The sequence below is a fragment of the Diuraphis noxia genome, unplaced genomic scaffold, assembly GCF_037042655.1.
Source record: "Diuraphis noxia isolate RWA-SAM2 unplaced genomic scaffold, SU_Dnox_SAM2 contig0005, whole genome shotgun sequence".
NCBI lineage: Eukaryota > Metazoa > Arthropoda > Insecta > Hemiptera > Aphididae > Diuraphis > Diuraphis noxia.
Genome location: NW_028301715.1, coordinates 28,492,055 through 28,514,660, shown reverse-complemented (window position 1 = coordinate 28,514,660; position 22,606 = coordinate 28,492,055). Strand labels below are relative to the sequence as shown.

General features: G+C 27.1%; 2 protein-coding genes and 1 long non-coding RNA gene across 4 annotated transcripts; 1 reads left to right on the top strand and 2 right to left on the bottom strand.

Annotated features, from left to right (window-relative positions):
- The first annotated feature begins 957 nt into the window (after positions 1-957).
- On the top strand, positions 958-5,177 carry LOC107162107 (bifunctional 3'-5' exonuclease/ATP-dependent helicase WRN-like). The gene is made up of 14 exons (XM_015508842.2): positions 958-1,325; positions 1,401-1,544; positions 1,613-1,848; positions 1,909-2,016; positions 2,087-2,277; positions 2,359-2,496; positions 2,820-3,153; positions 3,225-3,442; positions 3,524-3,650; positions 3,728-3,802; positions 3,864-3,999; positions 4,062-4,203; positions 4,279-4,402; positions 4,468-5,177. Exons 1-14 carry the CDS (start codon positions 1,218-1,220, stop codon positions 4,742-4,744), a joined length of 2,358 nt encoding a protein of 785 aa, XP_015364328.2. The 5' UTR covers positions 958-1,217; the 3' UTR covers positions 4,745-5,177.
- A 7,582-nt stretch (positions 5,178-12,759) lies between these two features.
- LOC149055162 (uncharacterized) lies at positions 12,760-15,640 on the bottom strand. 2 transcript variants are annotated; one of them, XR_016192080.1, is made up of 3 exons: positions 15,291-15,640; positions 12,997-13,128; positions 12,760-12,933 (listed from the first exon to the last, which is right to left on the bottom strand). It is a non-coding gene; the product is annotated as an uncharacterized LOC149055162 (long non-coding RNA). The 2 variants fall into 2 exon arrangements; XR_016192079.1 differs by lacking the exon at positions 15,291-15,640 and adding an exon at positions 14,326-14,794.
- Positions 15,641-17,795: 2,155 nt separating this feature from the next.
- On the bottom strand, positions 17,796-21,477 carry LOC149055161 (uncharacterized). The gene is made up of 6 exons (XM_089229589.1): positions 21,198-21,477; positions 20,729-20,842; positions 19,926-20,024; positions 19,569-19,796; positions 19,312-19,483; positions 17,796-18,295 (listed from the first exon to the last, which is right to left on the bottom strand). Exons 2-6 carry the CDS (start codon positions 20,786-20,788, stop codon positions 18,147-18,149), a joined length of 708 nt encoding a protein of 235 aa, XP_089085715.1. The 5' UTR covers positions 20,789-20,842; positions 21,198-21,477; the 3' UTR covers positions 17,796-18,146.
- Positions 21,478-22,606: the final 1,129 nt, after the last annotated feature.

The window sequence follows — 22,606 nt, the reverse complement described above, 5'->3', positions numbered from 1 at the left end:
TTACAAGTGGGTCAGTGTAATTGATGATATTAGATAAAATTTATTTTTATAAATTAATATTGTATGTGAAAACAATTTTGAGGACGTCGACCTTGGATATTTTATATTCTATTTATATCATTATTACTACTCTAGCCAGTATGTTCAATTAGTGTGACTTGTATGTATAAATATTTAATTGTATACTTTCTAAGTTTCAACCCATAAATAATATTTTAAAATTAACAAAATAATTTGTAAGTTTTCAATTTAATACAAATTTGAACTCAATGCCTATAAAAAAATGTTGAATTTGTTTTTAATGTTTTTTAACTGTCATTATTATGATATATCTGCAATATCTGAAATCTTATATTAAATTTTTTGACTGAAAAAAAAAGTTTTATTTATATATATAGAAAAAAAACAAAAATTAAAACTGAAAATGTCAGTTTACAGGTTATTTGCACGTTATTAATTAACCCCAGATGAAGTCATCGTCCATCGATAACATAAAAAAGAAATTTTGATTTTGTGTTAAAGAATATAGACTGTATAAAAAAGGTCATAAATTGTAAATGACATAACTATTTGCTAGTTAGTATAAAAATAGTACAACAATTTAAATACCTACCACAAGGCTTTATAATATTAAGGTTACATTCTAGGTTCACGGACTACAGCAACAAATACGTACCTACTACTTATTCAATTTTGTTATAGCAAAACATTTTAACCACCTCAAGTTATTAATCCCTGAAGTCTGAATACAAATCACCCCAACGGTCCACCTTCGAACACTTAATCCTTATGCTAGGTACAGTAGGTACTACAAACGAGATAAAAAAAAATTCAAAAATATAGCGCCCGGTAAAGTGTATAATATTCCGTGGTCAAGTTTCAACCATAGATAATATATATTATCTATGGTTTCAACGACAAATCTTTATCAATAATGGTGATAAGAGGTTTTGAAGTTTTTGAATGAACATTGAAGGTTCAAATTTAAATAAAAAAAACTCAAAAGCTAATTATTAGCATGACAAAATAATATTTATTTATTTATTTATTTATTTTGTCATGATTATTAGCAAAACCACTATCTGATTGACGTATTCACTCCTTGACTTTCGTTTTCTAAAAATACTATATTCACGATAATTGATTGTTTCTGTACCTTTAATGTACATGCATTGTAAATAGTTTAATAATTTAAATTCGTTTTTTTTAAGTTTAAAATGTCTTCAACTGAACCTAGCTTGCTGCACATAGCTGCACTTAGAAAATATTTTGGACATTCTACATTTCGGTCCATGCAATGGGAGATCATATATTCAGTTTTAGAAGTAAGACGTCTTGATCGACACTCCTAGTTTCTGTTTTTTTGTAGGTACCTATACTTATGTATATTTATTTTTCAGCAAAAAAGAGATGCATGTGTGGTCATGTCTACTGGTTATGGGAAAAGTCTTTGTTATCAGTATCCGGCAGTTTATAGCAAAGGCTTAACCATAGTTGTTTCCCCATTAATATCATTAATGAAGGATCAAGTACTTTCTCTGGAGGTTTGGATTGGATTTGTTTATTTTTTTTATTTTACCTACCTACCTACAAGTTATTTACTGTTTTTTAGATGGCTAATATAAAAGCATGTCTGCTAGGCTCAGCTCAAACATCTAAGGCAGATGCTTTGAATAGTCTTTTTTCCGGAGAAGTTAGAGTGTTGTATATAACTCCAGAGTGGGTAGCCACTGATTCAGCAAAACAGATTTTACAAGATTTACAAACAAAAATCAAAATAGTTGCTGTAGCTATTGATGAAGCACATTGTGTGAGTCAGTGGGGTTTTGATTTCCGATCTTCTTATAGGTTTGTGGAAATATATATTCTACCTAACTGCTTATTAAGTAATCTATATATTTATATCAGGAATTTAGGGAAATTACGCACCATACTACCCAATGTCCCGATCATGGCATTAACAGCCACTGCTACTCCAATTGTGCGCAAAGATATTTGCAACTCATTGAATCTCATGTATGTATGATTGATCTTGATTTAATTTGTAAATTTAGGATTCAATTCATTAATTTGTGTGTACTTTTAGAAATCCAAAATATGTGTGTACGGGATTTGACAGGAAAAATTTATACTTTGAAGTATCAAAAAAAACAAGTATATTTGTTGACTTGAATAAATTTATGAAAAAAAATGGGTTAAAAATGTTTTTTGAAGGAGCCACAATCATCTATTGTCCTACTAAAAAACAAACTGAAGCAGTTGCACAAGAATTAAAATGTAAATATTACTTTTCAGCTCCAATTGATTTAGTTTTTAAATTTAATTTATTGCAAAATTATAAATGTTATTTTATTTCAGCAAATAGAATAGAATGTGAAGTTTATCATGCTGACATTCCATTAAATAAAAGAAATGCAGTTCATGAAAATTTTGTTAAAGATAAATTGCAAATTGTTGTAGCTACTGTAGCTTTTGGGATGGGAATTGATAAACCAGGTAATAGTTTAATTGATTTTGTTTATTTTAAAATTTAACTGCAGCGTTATTTACCTATAAGATTTACCATTAGAAAATTTAAAACAAAAAAAATAATTTTTTTCATGATTATTGAAATTGGTATATGCATAATTTTTCTTTTACATTTGAAGAATGTATAAAATAAAATAATTGAAAGATGAAAGTGTCATCTGTGGGTGGTTTCTTCATTCAAAATTTTCAATTTTCCTTTTGTCAATTAGCTTATTGAAAAAAAAAACATTTGAAGAATTTACATTTATTTATTAACTATATTGAGTAGTTGTTTATTTCTTTTTTGGTAGATGTTAGGCGTGTTATTCATTATGGAGCACCTAAAGATATTGAGTCATATTATCAAGAAGTTGGTCGAGCAGGACGGGATGGCTTGCCAGCTATGTGTCATATATTTTACAATGAAGCTGACATTGTGTTAAATAGGCATATAATGCTTTCAAATCTCACTAATGACACATACCGTTCACATAAAGAGAAAATGGCCAAGGTCATCGAACAGTACATGGAGACTAGATTGTGTAGACGTCAACTATTATTATCCTATTTTGAAGATGTTCCATCGTCAACTACATCTGATTCTACTATCATTAGAACCGACTGCTGTGATAATTGTACAAATAAGTAGGAATTTCTACTTTTTGTTCTAAAACATTTTATATTAATTCAAATTTGTTATTTCTTTGAAAAAACAGCCAGAAGACTGATAGAATACAACCTGATAATAATGTAGATTTGACTGAAGATATACAGTTAGTCTTAAAATGTGCACAAGCACTAGGTGGTTATTTTGGACTAGTGGCTATTGTAAATTTCATTTGTGGTAAAAAGAATGATAAATTATCTAAATATACAACCCATAAATTGTACGGAAAAGGAAATTTTAACAAAGAAACTTTTTGGAAAGCATTAGGTATATAATTCATTTTACGATAATATTTCACAAATTATTAGACATTTTTGTCTAGTTTAATGCAATTTTATGATTATTCAGGTAAATTGTGTTTAAGAGAAAGTTTACTGAAGCAAAATCCTTGTACTTCGTTCAAGGAAGGCAACAAATTTTCTTTTCCAATCAGTACTGTTTCAGTTTCAGACAAAGGATACGAATTCCTAAAACAGTAATTTTAGAATTTAGTAAATTAATTATTACTTATTATTTTATTAATAAAAATTATCCTTTACTGTTTGATTATAGTGGAAAGAAATCAGGTATTCTAATAGACCCATCTTTGGAAGTTTTAAAAATGTTCAAATCTAAATCAGCCATTAAGTAATACACATATTATATAAATATTTTACGTAACATACCTAATTATATTTATTTATTTAAGATGTAACGATGTTTATAAGGGTTGTGGTACCTTAGATATAAAATTGAAATATCAGCATGAAGAAAAAACATCACAGCTTACACCAAGTACACAGAATTACAGCTCTCAACAACTAACTGAAAACACTGAACTAGAAGTAAATATTTCAATTTTATGTTGAAAGTAGCTAATTTTTATATTTAACCTTATATTTTATAGAATATAATTTATTCAACTTTGGTGATGTATAGAACCACATTGGCTCAACAATCTGACTGTATGCCTTATATGATTGCAAGTAATAAACTGTTAATCGATGTGGCAAAATTAAAACCTAAAAATGTGTCTGAATTAAAAAATGGTAAAAAAAATATAAATTATTATTTTATAAATGTTGATTTTTATAACTTACCAATTAATTTGTTATTGACTATAGTTGAAGGGTTTACCGAAGCCAAAATTGATCGTTTTGGTCAGGCTATAGTGGATAAAGTGATAGAAGTTTGTAATAAAAATCCGGTAGAATCAAAGACTGAGAATGAAAACCAATGCGAAACTAAGTAAACATAGCTTATGAATGTTATCTCCCCTTGTGTTTATTATGTTTTATTGCCTTTTTTTCTAGTAATTCAAATTCCATGGCGTGTGACAACTTTTGGGATGAATGTGATGATTCCATCTTCAGTGAAATATGTGATACAGATGAAATAAAAAAATTTGATGTTAGTGGAGACATAAAAATAAAAGAAGTTAATAATTGTATAATTCCAAAAAACGAAGAAAATACAACTAAAAGAAAATATTGTGCTACTGAATCAAATGGGATGTGTCAAGAAAGAATAACAGAACATAATAAAATTATGATTAAAAAATTAAAAAATAACTCTCTGTTCAGATTTTAAAATGCAATCACTTATTAAAGGTTGTTAAGATATATTTTTCCAAGGATTAATTATTTTATTTTCATGATTAAATTATAAATAGTTATTTTGTTCAAAAAGATTTATAATATTTGATTTTACTCAAAAATTGGCAAATTATTCAAAAATTGATTATTTGAATTAGTTATCTATCTTTATTTATTGTATTATTAAGGTTTGATTAAAATAAAGTATATAATAGATAATTATTCATATTATTGTAAATGTATTATAGACAATTATTATACCTACTATAAACTTATAAACACTAGAGATCTTTCTGATAATAAGTTTAAAAATGTCGTGTAACAAATCATGATCAAAATTGTGTTATGTAGAGTATTCTAATTACTGTGAATATTGTGACAATTTTTTTTTATAAATTTTTAGTTAAATATAAATTTGTTGTGTTTTATTCTGTACAATTTTTTTTTATCTTTTCACGTTTGATAAGTAAATTTTGATTTGTTGATTTTCATCTTTATACCTTGGTCTATTGTTAATAAAACAAATCAACATAATTATTAATTACCTAGTTTGCTAGATAGTAAGTATGCAATACATATTACTTTGTATTATACTTACTTATGGTATCTAACTGGCTACTTATGTGTTAAATAATTCAACAAAAAAAATAAATAGGTTTGATTCCTAATGCATTTCATATGAACTTAAATAAAAACAAATAAATCTTTGATTTTTTTTAATACAGAATAAAACTTATATTAGTTATATTTGGTATATTGTGTTTAAAACAGTACATAATTCTTGTGAATTATGCGTCTACAACATTTTTAATGTTATATCCTTGAATGAAAATAATATCCTATCAAAGATCAATAACTAAATTTTTCAAATAATAATACAATAGGTGATTTTATTTCAATCAAATTACCCACAAGATTTTGAGCCAACTTGTTTTATTTGAGTTTAGTAATTATGTACTTGTTTAAAGATCTTATTTTCAAAATAACTCCCTCAAATTCTTAAAATGTTTATCATGTAATAATTAATATTGTATATTTTTTGTCACTTAGAAACAAATATTTTATTTACATAATTAAAAAAAGTAACATTTCATATGTTTATAAATAGCTCATCGAGATCCGTATTATACATATTTTGATAGTTGATTAATGATGAGCAAGTGATTTTTTAAATATTTTTGTATACAATATAATTCTCTAAATTAATACATTTTTAAATTTTATTTTATTAGAAAAAAAATTGATTTACTTTTGATATGAAAGTGAACCAATATAAAAGCATAATTATTGAGTAAGTATGTGTATTTATGTTACCTAACACATGCATTAATATATAATTGGATGATTTAATAGAAAAACTAGATAATTTTCTTACCTATAAGAGTTCAATAATGGGTCAATTCACTCTAATATCAAAATTAACAGAACACTATAGAAACTAATGAATGAAAATTTGATATGTAGTACGTGTGCAAAACGGAGACAACACGTGCGATTGGACATTTCCTTGATTAAATAAAGCAAAGATTTTAAGTACAATTACATCTACATGTGATAATTTGCACATATTTTTAAATGGGAATTTTCGATTTATACGAGCATCATAATAATTAATAAATGAAGGTATTCATTACATTTAATTTTTATTAATTTTAAATAAAATTTTTTACATTATTTTCTAAGTATTTAAGATGTGTGTTATCACTAGGGTTTGGCTTTTAAAGCACTGAAAATAACTGAAATATGCACTGTAAAATGCCCTAAAGACATGAAAACAATTGAAAATAAGTCAATTTTTTTAAAAAAAAATATGCAAAAAGTACGACAGAATATTTTAGAAAAAATATATTAACACCAATACCATGACTAAATAGATTTAGTTATGGTTAATTTACACTAGTTATAATAATAATTTCTTAAATTGCGCGGAAAAAATATAAAAATAATATTATCTCTTTACTTTAGGTTAGGCTCAATCTGTTACCCCAAATAAAAATTTACAACTTAATCATCATTATCTTTTTTTCTTTGTAACAATACTTGTATACGACACTTGTTATTATAAAAGTGAAATATACCTATAACATCAGATGATTGAATAATTAAACTTTTCTCATATTTAACGAGTTATGTCCCCGTGAGTGTAAACGCACATAGGCGCTCGTTGAGAATTGATAAAATATTTATTGATAGTAAACAGTAAAGTTACAGGCCATAAATTGAAAATTGCATTTATAATAGAGAAAATTGACTCTTACCTCATGCGAACTTTTACCTCGGGCTTCATACACAGGCATAATATATACATGCCTGGATTTCATTAATCACTGGTTCATAAAACCAGGTATAGAGGTATACGCCATATAAATACAATATCATTATTATTATTTATAGCTGCGTCAAAAACATAGAGATCCCAGGGATATTCATTGGAAACGAAAATACAATTTAAAAACACAAATATCTTGTGTTTATTTCGTATGGAAATTTGCGGAAAACGACGTTCGCCATAAATCATTATAATAACTACCGGTGGTGCATAGGGCCCTATTCGTACATAATATAAGCTATACATATACGTACACTATAGTGCTATATATTGCTTATTATTAATATTAATTATGATGGCATATTATTTTACGATCTATTGTAGTAATAACTGTGATAATCTATCAAATGCCTATATTGGTAAGTTCAATGCGACGTTGCAGATTAACGTCACGGCTGTAATGATCTATTTTTATGAATCGGACATTGATGCGTGGACGCATCTAATTGCTAAATCGTAGAAAAACAAAAAATTGATCAATATATTTTTATTTAATTCAAAGTAAATTCGTGCTAGCCAGTATACAAAATATCAAAATATATGTAGTTAACTACATTAAAAAGTAAAAAAAAAATATTGAAAAGCTTAAGAAAATTATAGATACAAAAATATAAAACGTGTTAAAATGTATAAAAGTTATAGTTTATTGCGTTGTATATAATATTAAAATAAAAGAACATCTGGGGATTTAGGACGCTTGCTGCCGAGTGAGCTTTTTCCTAACTTATTTAATTCCTCGGTACAAAATTTTAAAATTAACGTGATATTAAATAATAATTTTACAAGGGTATATGGACACTGTGTGTCTGAGTTTATTTCCGAAATCGGGTGACTTTGGCCTAGAACACGGTCTCTAAGTGGGCGTTGCATACCTTATACCACTTAAATAAATCATTTCATCATTATCACAGAACAATATATTATTATAAAATGTCCATTGGCCACGTTGATAAAATTCTATTAGATTACGGATAAGGTACAACTATAGATATTATGCGGATACTTTTACTGCATACCAGAATATAGGATACAGAAACACGAGTGTCTATATTTTATATTATTCTGTGATATAATAATAAGCTAGTATTTAAAGCTAATAAAATAATAAATAAACAACAATCTTGTTGCCATAGCAAAAATAAGTGCTAAAATATATATTATCATGATATATTATTTCATTCTTAATTTACTATTTGGAACGGTCACGTATTATATTTCGTTCATTTGTTATTAAAAGTTATTAAGTATATTTGTATTCTTGTACCTATAGAATTGTTGAGATATATTAAGTGTTACTTAATTTTATTAATCAAAACAACCGTAATATTTAACGATCATGTCAATTATCCGCGATGAATTGAAGATGTCAAAAGGTGATGATACGCAGAATGCATCGTCCAAAAATGATGTGAGCGTTTTCAACGATATTCAGGGGAATAAACGGAACATTTTGGAAAGTCAGGGTCTAGCTAGTTTGCAGCCGGGTGAAAAACTTAGCTCTGCGGTGCCAGAGATGGAGAGATCTTCTGCCGGCGATCCACTCGTGCCATCCACGACCAATTATTGTACGTTGCAGGTTTTATCTGATCTCCGTACAAATCAGCCAAAAGATCAGGAAGGTCGTGGGCCCGTGGATTTATCGCTGAGCAGAAGATATCATTCAATGCCCAATATAGCAGTGCTTCAGACATCTTCTGTCGCCGAGAACTGCCCCGAAGAGTCGAATGTCGCGATGGATACACTCTCCAGTGATGAGTCAAAGCTAAATGATTCTGTGATGGTGACTCCGGACGAACATACTGCAGGACCAATCCCTACAATTATAGCGGCTTATGAGAGTCCGACATTTTGTTACCATATTGGATTCATGAGTGCGGCGGCACCAGTGATGCCTGTCGTCGCAGCATCTGAAATTCATGATCTCGAGAATTCGCTACCACACAGACGAGCAGTATCGATGCCCAACATTTCAATACAGTTTGGTGAGGTCAAGTCTAAAGACGGCTTGACGAAACGTCCAGAGTCAGTTAATTTCCCGGAACCGACAATCGACGTCGGTTGTAGTGACGATGTAGAGCCGACGATAACCCCGGTTATTGCAAAGCGACGTAGATCATTGTGGACTAGGACAAAGAAATTCTTCCTGCTAATGATTTGTTGTGGCTCTAGTAATATGCCCATCAATTAAATGTTAATTATTTTACAATATAATATATGATGCAATGCGTATAATTTAATAATATTATCTATTTAATCGTGTTGTATATTCCTGAGACTTTTCAAATTAATTTAAGTTGAAAATAAAATATTTATTTTTGCATCTAAAATTTTAATATTCAATATTCAATAACCTTAAAAGCTTATATAAATATATATCTATTGTCTACTTTAAACAATTTGAATGTTTTGACAGTAGACACGTACAATAATATTATGCTGTATTTTCGAAAATTTTATATGATTTTTAAATCATTACGTTTAGTTCACATTATCTATACATACGACTATTATCAAAGTTTTTATATTATGGTAAGTACTTACAAATAAAATTGGTTTTTATAAGAACTTCACTTGAAAAGGATTTGTATCAATGTATACTTGTCTAGGATTTCGGTGGCATATTCTTCATTAATTTATTTTTAATACCAACTTAGTGGCCAAATTCTAAATATATCAAAATCAATTTCTAAATGTACGCAAGGACAATGTTTTTAAAAACTAATTGTCATACAAATTATTCTCATTATATACTCAATTATGCATAGATTTTAGGTAATATTTCTTTTGTTGTAGTTTATACGAAAACCGTGACTTTCACAAACCCTGTACTATCATACGTTACAGTTACAACCACTCAAATATGGTGATAGTTGCAACGTATGATAGTACAGGGTTTGTGAAAGTCACGGTTTTCGTATAAACTACAAAAAAAAAAATATTACCTAAAATCTATGCATAATTGAGTATATAATGAGAATCATTTGTATGATAATTAGTTTTTAAAAACATTGTCCTTGCGTACATTTAGAAATTGATTTTGATATATTTAGAATTTAGCCACTAAGTTGGTATTAAAAATAAATTAATGAATAATATGCCACCGAAATCCTAGACAAGTATACATTGATACAAATCCTTTTCAAGTGAAGTTCTTATAAAAACCAATTTTATTTTTAAGTACCTACCATAATATAAAAACTTTGATAATAGACGTATCGTATGTATAGATAATGTAAACTAAATGTAATGATTTAAAAATCATATAGAATTTTCAAAAATACATATAGTACGTATCGATTGTCAAAACATTCAAATTGTTTGGTATAAAGTAGACAATAGATATATATTTATATGAGCTTCTAAAGTATCTAATATTAAAAATTAAAGTTTTAGATATAAAGAGAAATATTTATTTCTAACTCAAATTAATTTGAAAATTTTCGTGATTATGTCGATTTTTTTCAAAATCCTAACTTACCTACTCATAAAAATATATTCTGAATGTACGCTATTTTTTTAAAAATTACATTAAGAACAACCGCCTTATGAGACTTTGTATTACATTTTCAAGTTTATTCTAATATTGAAAAATTATTTATTGATGAAAAAAAATTTTTTTTCAAAATTCCTAATTAATAAAAAAGTAAACTAGTATACATTATATCGCCGAAGCCCTATAAATCTATAGTAGGGCGAAAAACATTCCAAGATGCCTAGTATCTATTAATATCGGTAAAAATGGAATACCGTGGAGAGGAAAGTGATCAATATGAAGCGGCCCTATCCTAAATTTTCAAAATGTAACCTAAACAACATAAGGTTCGGCTATACTGGTCATAACCGTATTATTTCCCCCTGTCATAACCATGTTACTTTCCCTTGTCTCCTTTACAGCTCATCCCGCACATTAGTATTTTTTCTCTTTGTTTTTATTTGTTCATTTAAAACTTAAATAACACCTCCATATAATGTTGTCTCCTCACCAGTAACAACACCTGCGTCGCAGAACTTCATCGAAACTTCGGTAACCCCGTGGTTCGTGTCGCGAGCTAAACGCCGCATCTAGACACGAGACCCAGTGGAGCCGGAGGAATCCGATGCGTTGTTTGTGGTGTGGACTGGTCATTTTTAAATGAGTTATGAGTGTGTAAATTAAATATATTATTGAAAATTACACACGAGTTCTGTAATTCATTTAAAAATTGCACATCTTCTTAAATGGGAATTTTTGATTTAATAAATGCAGGTATTCATTATATACAATTTTTATCATTCTTATTTCCTAAGTATTTAAGACTTTATGAAGAATATTACATTGGGCGTATGTAATAGAAAATTAGAAATATTATTTACTAAATATATACCTCTGAATAATATTTTATGTTCAACAAAAAAATGTTTAGAAATTTATTTTATTACTAAAAGTAAGTGGTGGTAAAGCTATTTATAAAATACGATGTAAATAATTGTTGTTTAAAATATTTCATGATGTAATTTTGTTAAGCTACAATCTCATAAAAATTGTCTTTTCAAATCTATTTAATACAAGATTTCTTACATGTTTGTCAACGATTTTTTTTTATAAGCATTTAAAGTTAAAATTTTGACTAAATATGTAAAAATTACGGCAATGTTCAAATTATCTTAGATAGAAATTCATAGGAATTTTTTTTTTGAATCTAAGATTTGAAAATTTTATACAAGATTCCTAATACATTTTTCTACCTTTATCAATAAAAAAAAATAAAAAAAATATGTCCACCGGAAAGTCAAATATTTTAATAAGTATTAATAATAAGTAACAATAATCTATAATATATCATAGACAGATAAACCGTCTCCGCTCAGAATCATTTTTCGTATACATTGATATAATATCATTGGATTCTAATTTAATTCTATCTACTTGTAATCTACTGTACATCAGAGTGATAACCACTTTTCCACTTTTTTCTTTTGATTTTTAAATATCCAACTTAAACTAAAACAAATACCTATGATTTTTAAATTATCAATCTACTTTGATCATTCAGTAGGTATATTACCATTAATATATGTTTTAGAAAAATTGTAACTCCTACTTATTTAAGTGGTCAATTATTCTGATGTCCAGTGAAAAAAATAACGGGAATATTTACGCAACACCATTAAGAATTAGGTATAGATTTACTAGCTATACGGATAAAATCAGTTGTGTTATTCATATGTTTTGTATTTTTATTTGTATTATTATTCAAAATTTAATAATCAATCAAAAGTTTCATCATTACTTAAATTATTATTATCTATAGGTATGGAATAGCATTTTTAAGATATTAAGACCAATTATAAAATAGGTGCCTATAACCTTTAACAATATTATTTTGTTAAATTAATAAAATTTATTATTGGCTTAACACAACTTTGTTGTTAAAATTACTTTGAGTAGTGTGTAGGTACCTAAACTGGAATAGACTTACTGAGGATAATACATTATAATATTGTTAATTTTTTATAATTTGGTCGGAGTAGCTAAATAACAGAATTTTTATAAGTCATACAATTTTTATAATTATTTCAATGTTTTAAAACAATTACATTCTATAGTCATTCTACTATATTATGGAGTTAAAATCGTTTAATTTTTTTTTTAATCTCCAAATGTTTATTTAAGAAAACATTTACAAAACAACGCTAGTGTATATAATGTTTGTTTAAATGGCTATATTCTTGAGCAGTGATTGGATTACGTCTTTGCCATTCTTGAAGTTTATAAGCAAACATAACTTTTATACCGATAGGAAACTTATTTGATATCAATTCATTAATATCATCCTTTTTTAAAAGTTTTAACACTGTTATGGTGATAAATTGATCTAAATAAAAAATTAACTAAAAATACTTAATTATAATAATATAATTTGACTTAAAATTATTACCAATTAGTATGTCATATAAGACATCCAACTACCATAGCTGTAATATTTCACGTACACGTTGACGATCTTCGTCTGGATAGTTATAGTTGTGTTTTTCACCGTTAGCATGATTACTTAAATGTTATTTAATTTCTGTTGAAATAAAACATTGAAGTAGATAGGTAACTAATATACTAGACTAATAATTTAAAAAAAAATGCATTTATGTCAATCAAAATGTTATTTTTAATTTTTTAATAAGACATTTATATGAATATACATATACATTTTAAGCACTTTCATCTTCTATAGTAAAATCTTTATTTTTAATAACCTTACTGCAGGTTGGACTTTCGTCATATATGTTGTCTACACGAACTTTGATCGTGCTGTATGTCACCTACGCTTTGGGCGATAACTAAATGTTTGCATACAGAGACTAACATAATATCGGTATTGCCGCTCGTGTTAATTTATATCCGTCTACACTTATTTACATATATTATTAGTTATTATATATAATTTCAGTCGTGTAGTGTGTACAATAATAATTTATTTATAACGAGTAACGAGTCCGTTGGCTATTCGGACTGTACTGTCAGAGCTACCTACGTTACTTTTCATCAATAAACTTGAAGTACGTGTTGGGTTCAGAATTCATTCAGACGAATGGAGAACCTACTGCAACTTACCTAATTGACCACGAATAAGTAACCGCTAAAATTAAAAAATACTTTGGTTTGAAAACTATAATGCATGCATTGAAAAAAATGTAGTTTTCGGACCACTGTTTTTTTAAAACAAAAATCGTGACGGACAGTCAGACACCGATGCAAAGTTGAACTTGGTAGAACTAAGATTCTTATGTATCAAAAATTCAAGAAGTTCATAAAATAATCACTATTTTAGTATTTTCTATTATAGGTATTCCGTTCGGCGTTGCCCATACAGAATATTTGTTATTTGAAAAAAATATATATGCCAGATTTGTAGTAATTATAATACCTATATAATATACATATATTATATGTAAGATGTAACTAACGGCAATCATTAAAAAAAAAAAAAAAAACAAATATTGTATATGTGTGAACTACTCTTTAACTACCTATACCTAAATAGGGAATGAAAAAATAAGATCTAAATACCCTCCAAGTCTCAATGAGCCTGTATTGGTATAACTTTTATTGAAAAGGGTTCAGTAAGCCAACTTCTGATGTACCAATATGGTAATATTCATTGTTAGCTGTATAAATCGTTAACCCGACTCCACCAGTGAAAAAACATAAATTATAGTGGACATTATCATGGAAACCTCTTAATATAATAATGTCACAAACTCGTACTTACCACCAATTGGTAATCAGCGTCAACAGCGTTGAATCTCCGAATGAGCTGAAATGCAGAATACTAATCGCAAATGAAAAAATCATCAAAAATAAAATTTATTTTGCGTGGAAGACATTATTGATTGGTGGGGGGGGGGGAGCATCGTAGTCTGGCACAAATAGGTACCTAAACAGTTTGAAAAATAAATAATCTCCAATATCCAAATATAAATTGGATGATATTTATAATTTTATATTATACTTAAAAATTGACAATGGTATTGTAATCTTTAGTCGCTGTTACCATTTGTTCGGAGTTCATTTTAAGGACAAATGATTATAATATGTGTTATATAATAGAATTTTAAAATAATATTATCGTTTTCCTGTAGGGAATTATCAATTCCTCATTCTCGTCGTTTTAATATCAATTTTGCGGACATTTGTATCTATTTGTTAGTTCCAGTGATTATCGATTCCTAATACATAAAATGGCAACAGAAAAAAGCCAGTAATAATATTAAAATATAAATACAATTACAATAACATAAATATGAAATGAACAGGTTTTTTTTTTTTAAAAATTGAATACTTTTTTTTATTTTTTTAAGTAGAGAATAGAGATTTTGTCTTATTATATCGGAATGAATTAGTTTGTATTTTTAAATCTCAAACTTAACAATATGTCTTTAAAAAGATAAAGTAATTTTAAGCTTTTTTTCATTAAACCATTTATTATTACCGTAATTCATAGTACTTGAAAATATTGAAGCTAAAAGTCTAATATATATCTAATCATTAATGTAATAATTTTTTATATAATTTTTTGGTCCCAATTATCCACTTAACAAAAAATTTTTTCATTTTTATTTATTAAAACACTCTAATATAAAGAATTGTCAAAAAATTTTTTTTTGGTTTTGGTTGAATCACTGTGTTGTCCTGAAAGGGTTTTAAATTTGAATTAAATGATAAATCTTTGCTTACCTATTCGAAAAACAATTCTGAGCGAAGAAGGTCTGCCTGTATTTTAGATGGCAAAGAATTCTCGAGCGGCGGGGGGAAGAAAATCAACGCTATCTTGTTCTTCCAGTAAAATATTGTCACTGATATAACATATAAATAACACTACGTAATACTTAAAACTAAAATGTTATTGCAAAAATCATGTACACTTAATTACATTGCGAATGTGATTTGTTAGTTATTGGTACCTTATTAGTTATTGGTTAGATTTTGTATAAATATAATGATTATATTATACAACGTGAATTATAAAATATTCCACCAAACTAAGTACCCTATAGGTTTAGGTTAATGGCTTCAAATCCATTAGAGCTCACTCCGTCTTGTAAGAATGATCAACTATCCATAATATACTTAACAGTTAACACATTTGTATTTTAAATTCAAAGTACTTATTCTATGAACTGCTCAAGACATTAAAAATAAAAATCACACAGAGCGACCAGTTTTAAATAATTCATTAAACATCATGTTGCAATAAACCCCGCTCTTTGCTTATCCTTAGAATATTTCCTGGTACTTAAATTTCACAATTGCACGATTAATATTAGCATTAATGCACAATAAATTAGAAACGTATAAGCACGAAAACAAGTATGGCACGATTTCAAAAAATTAATTAAGATGCCCGATTTCAATGTCATTTTGTCTCAATATTTTACTATCAAAGTCATGATTATGTGTCTAAAAATAAGACGAAATTAATTTTATTTTACGAATTATTTTGTACAATTAACAGGCATTTGAAATAAAATAATAATCGAGTTCATAATGGCATAGTAGATATATAATCTTATTCTTCTTTCAGATAAAATGTATTTATTAAAATCCAACAAATTTATAAGGCTACAGTCGCTACAGACATTTTCCCGTGAAGTCATTATTTTTGATACACACACCATTTCAACTTCTCCTATAAATGGGTATCATGTGTCAACTAAAATATAAAATACAATTTTATATTTTTATAAAATTGTGGACTATATGAAAATTCAAAATCGTGCACCTTTAAAAAGAATTTCTTTCATCATAATTTATGAATAACCACTAACCTAACTATGACGGACGCCAGTGACATCAGTGGTTTTGTTTTTTAGCCATATCAGCCTGAAGTAGATTTCGAAATAAAGAAATTTTCACATAAATATATAATATTAACAGTATAAAAATACCTACTCCCTAGTTTTGTTAAGCATAATATCTTTTTAACGTGTATAAAAAAGACAATAAAAAAAAAAAATGGAAATTGTAGCCAACACGTCATATGACTTATAACTTTGCTGACTGGCGCCTTCGAAAATTGTGGAGCAGCACAGGAACTCATCTAAGCTTATAATAAATGCATCGATGGATGAAAACATTGTATTATTATTGATATTTTAGATTATGATCATGTAATGAATTCAATGGTTTTTGAGTTTTTAATAATGTTTAATTTAAATTATTTATTTATATATAGGGTGTCTCAAAAAGAACGCCGGATTTAAATCTGCTATACATTAAATTTATTTTTCTTAAAAAAACATTACAAATATATCATTCTCTTCAGAATAAATTGAGGTTTAACAGTGAAAAACAACATAGGGCATATAACCCCCCCCTATTAGCCCTACAGGCGATTATTCTTTCCATAAAATTTACCATCACTCGATCACACATTGCCCCATCAAGTTCATTGAGGACACGACTAATTTCTTGCTTAAGTTCCAAGACGTTTCGGACTTTGTTCTGGTAAACTCGTGACTTAGTGTATCCCCATAAAAAAAAATCACACGGCGTCAAGTCGCGAGATCGAGGTGTGTAGCTTTGGTCTGGTAGTGAGTTTTCACTATTAAAATACGCTGTGCTTTACTGTACCTTTCCATTGCGATACAACATAAACAATGACCAAGAGTCTAAGAACCACAAAACCCCTTTTCAACACAAAACCTCAATGATAACAGATAACAAAACTATCAAAAGCCTTTTCAAATCCGGCGTTCTTTTTGAGACACCCTTTATTTATTATATCAGACATTGTTATAGAACAATTGTAAAAGTGTAGAGTGGTTCCGGGACATTTGCGGTCGGCACCTTTTTCGTGCCGTTTGCGGTCAGCTTATTTATTTAAAAATTTAAGGTATATATATAATACACTTTATATACTAAATTGATTTCCTATTCCTATGTATATGATTTAATGTCGTTTTTACAGACGAGTAAACTGGAATTTCGGCCACTAAATCTAATCCTTGATCTATTAATGGTGTAAACTCCGACTACAAACTCTACAAAAGTGTATACTATACTAAAGACTGAGTAAATGTTATCGATTTATCGATGGCATGTAACTACTAACTATAAAACTGACATAATACAATTTTAATTTAATACTTCCAAAGTTCCAACACTTTATCTATAATAATACCCATAAACAACCAAATAGCAAAAAATCGGTAAATCCAATAATAATACTATTTTAAACTATTTTTACAATAAATATTTTTTTTATTTTGAATTAAGAACATTTATCAATCTGTACTCGTTGTACAATAAGCTTAATAGATATTTGAATTACAATAGTAATAGAATTAATACAAACACAAACGCAACAGCATTCAATTTATATGTAGCGCTATTCTTATATCTAGACAATTTGTAATAAAGTAGCAATATATAATTTTTTTTAATAAAAAAAACTAGGTACATTTTTATTATAAAATTTTGAGATAGATTAGGCTAAATTAACTAAAAGCTAAACAATTAAAAAAGACAATTTTTGAATAATATTTAAGGTTTATAGGCTTATTTATGGTTTATAAATTCAAATCAGTGTGATCAAGTCGACTGTGTTGAGGTATGTTCCTGGTGTATGTTTTGAGCTTGATCTAATACATGAATTATACTTCTTTTAAATATATTTTCAAATTCATCTTCAAATTCATTTTCATTTTGAGAAGTATTTGAGAATTCAGCTTTTATTGTATCTGTAAAATTATAAGAAACTGCTCTGTATAATATAACAAATATATCAGTGGCGTACACACGCGGAGGGAGCACAAAAGATAATATGTAAGTTAATGTATATACATAATATAGTATATATATATAAATATTTTTGAAATTATATTAATTTTATGAAGTGTATAATTTATTAAAATAATTATGAATAATTATTCACTTCCGACAGACGGCGTATTTTTTAACTTTTAACTGTTATTATGGCAATTCATAAGGAACCTTGTATTTATTTTTCAAGTATTTTGACCATTTTTGGACCAACCAATAACATTTTATTGACATTAATAAAAAATAAAAAAAGTTGAAAAATTAAAATGTCAGTAGGCAGCTCAATAAATTTAAAAAAAAATTAATAATTATCGAAAATTGCATATGCCTATAAATAGTTCAACTTGAGTGGAAATGTTTTGAAAATTGTATGGTGGATAGAATATACTTATATAAACATTCGGTGAAAATGTCATGTACCAATTAATGGTCATTTGTTTTAAAGATATACATCAAAAACCAAAATTGATGTTGTCGAAAACTGATTGTGCGTAAAAATTCCCATTTTTTCCTTAATTTTTAGTTTGTTCATCCCGATTATTAAGAAAAATATTGAAATTTTTTTACTTTTGACCTCCCAAAGTACCAACTACATTCACTTTCTGATCTAACAAAGAACTGAAGTCGAAAATTGAAGAATTTTTATTGCCCCAAAACGTGATGACAGACACAAAAAAAAACACACACACATCAGTCTTGCTCCTCTCGCGATCAGAATCTAAAATTCGAAATTTTCGTAAAAATTAAGTGATTAAACTCAGTAATTTATAGTTTTGTTAAATATCGAAAATTGATATATTTATACCTATGGGCAATTTTATTCATTTTTGATATACCTATAACTACAATGCATATATTTTTTTTTCAACAAAAATACCTAGGTAATTGATATTTTTTCAAAAAATATTATGTTGATGCAGTTATTAGCACTTACCACGTATAACTGAACAAATTTTAAGAGTTGAAAATGAATTTTTACTTTTCGCAGTACCTTGGTAACCGTACCAACTGTACTCAGATAAAATATTGTCAGTAAACAATTTTGGCATTATTCTCCTGACGATGGCTTTTACATCTTTTGTTTCAATGTATGTAAGCTCATAAGCCTTTAAATATAAAACATATTCAACTCATTAGTATAATATAGTTAATTTTGGCTAAATAAAATAATAATATTAATATAATTATTACCAAACGAAATTTAAATTGAGCTGCAGCATCAATTTTAGTTTCTATATCTATTAAATCAGTATCCTTATCTAGAGGATAAGTGTGTGAACTTTGTGTATTTTTGTCTTGTAAATGTTTACATATTAATTTTAAGTTTTCAGCCATTTCTGATTGTTTCCTTTGAACAGTTTGTATTTCTTCTTTTAAATGTTGGTTAGACACATCATTCGATTGATAGGGATTGCTATTCTATAATAAGTTAATATTTTATAAAATGAAACGATTTAAAAAATAATTCATAATTCAAATAAAAATCATAAATTAATATGTATAAGTATAAGTATAAGTTTTAAATTCAACATTAATTGAAATAATTACTTCACGTTCTGGGTTTTCATTTTGCTCTGTAGAAGAGTCTTCTAATTGTCGCACTCGCAAATCTATAGATTGAACCAGTATTTTCAAACCTGATATCTCCTACAAAATAAAAATGTACACATTTTTTATTTTTTTATTTCAGTTACAACAATTTATGATAAACTTTGTTTTAAAATTTAAAATCTTAGGTATGAGTATTTAACTTCTAAGGAGTTCTAAACTATAATTATAAGAGAAAATATAAAATTGCAGAACTTTTTGAAAACTCAACTACAAAACATACAGTATGTACTATGTATATAGTATATACATGCTTTAGTAGTAACTATAGTCAATTTCGATTGTCAAACGTTATTTGTATATATGCATATATTTTTAGAAACAAGAACAGGATTAGGTATCCTAAATAAAGTAAAAAATATAAATTTTAAGTTTTTTTACAGTTATTTGTTATGAAATTGTATGTTAGGATTTTGAAATGTTTTGACGAAACATCAAATACCTAATTTATAATTTAACCATACTTTTTTTTTTTTAATAGAGTTAAGCTCCCTTTTTTAGATGTTGAATTTTATCTACTTAATACTTACTTGTAAAAGGAAGGACAGATGTTAAAGCAACAATTAGATCACAATTTTTCTATATAAATAAAGCTTTTATTCAGTGGTGTACTGATTATGAATATAATATGTTATAACTTTATAAGGTATGTGGAATTGTTTATATGCAAAATATCAAAATACTCTTAAAATCTCAATTTATTAAATTTTATAAGTTTTTTAAAATAAAGTCAATTTAATTACTTCTTCTAGTGATTGGATTTTGTCCATTAATGTTTTAAATTGTTCTTCAGAAACTAACATCTTAAGTCAATTGATTTGGCTATGCTTAATATACAATAAACACACGGCAAATACCTTGAAAAACAAATAAAAACTTTTAAATTATTCTCAATTCACAACGGGCATTGATTAAGGCCGCGCTACACCCGCATGTGTGGTGTCCGTCTATTCACTCTAATTTTTAAGCTAACGGAGTAAACGTGAACTGCTGAGCGTAAAATTTGCTATGTTACGCGTTTGTAAGACTGAGATAACAAATCCGGGTGTGGCGTCCTCTTAAGAGTGAATGTTGTATTTTTAAAACAATTCACAAACGTGTAAAATATTTAAAATTGTGTAGTTAAAAATTACACATAGGTAATTCGTTTCAAATTAAAATATCAAAAAAATTATTTCCAACAAAAATATAATATTAAAATTTAAAACTAACAAAATTAAACGCGAACTGCTGCATTCAAATATTGTCCACGTTATACACTTTTAAGACGATGAAAACAATGTGATGATTCGGTTGTCGTTTATATCATATTACTATAATAATTATCTATAATAATCAATTATTGATTACTATTAATTTTGAATACATCATAAAACGAAATAATTTAATTAACATAGTATTTTTTAATTGATCAATTAATTAATTTTAAGAATCACAAACGCACTCGGTACTAGTTAGGAAATGCATCGAATAAGAAAAGACTTGAAATAGTCGCAATCGGAAAAATTGTTGTAACAAACTAACAACCATTTATTCAGTAGGTTTCCCTTTATAATAAATTTTTAAGAGGTGGATGGTCGAAGTTTTATTGACATCACCGTTTTAATATCAATTCAACCGGTTATCGATTCCACCGGATATTTATTTAAATTTATTCCGCCAACTGTTTATTAAACAATAAATGATGTATCTGCGTATTATTATACGCAGTTTGCCATAAAAGTAAATGCAATTTTTTATTGGTCACGTCATCAGATTGTCTAGCCTTATAAAAAATTCATAAGGTATAACTCTTTTAATGGTTAAAAAAAATTCCGCGCTAACGAATAATACCCATCCAGAAAATTGTGAGTATTTTACATCGTACCTACTTAACCTAACCTATGCATACAAATATAACATTGTTTTACCATAAAGCCATTTTTTAATTGTCCGTATTATGAGCAGATTGACGATTGTTATACAAATACTATAATTTCCAATCTATTTAGGTATTTATTTTTTTTAATTCGTTTATTTTAGTTTTCATATTATATTATATTTCTTTACTCTTAGCTTTATGGTTCTATTGTTTTGTTTGTCTGTACTTGGTAATATAATATAATACGTTCAATTTAAGTCTTTGTCGAGTGTATTTTGTGTTATAATTATTTAATCATTTTTGAAAATATGTATATCTTTTATTACTATATCGTTATTTTGTTCAAAAACTTATTTAATATCTACATAATAGTTTTTAATAGGTATAACCTAATTATTTATCGTATTACATTTTTTTATATGTCATATTTCAATTAATTATAATAATATTATATTATAATCTGTAACCTGCAATGGCAACTATTTACATTTTTGGAAAAAAGCTTTTTTTTCCTGAGGCAAACTAAATTCATGAGCCATCTCCTATAAAAACCTATAGGCATAAGGGTTTAAAAAAGCCTTAAAGACCTTCCTAGTCTCAAGGAATCTATCAAAATAACTTTTATTAATAACGGTCCAGCAGTTTCTGTTTATAATGAGGACAAACAATCAAAGAAACATTCATATTTTGTATATATATACCTGGATTAAATATGTTACAAAATATTTTCTTTTTAAAGTAGCTAGAATATTATTTCACA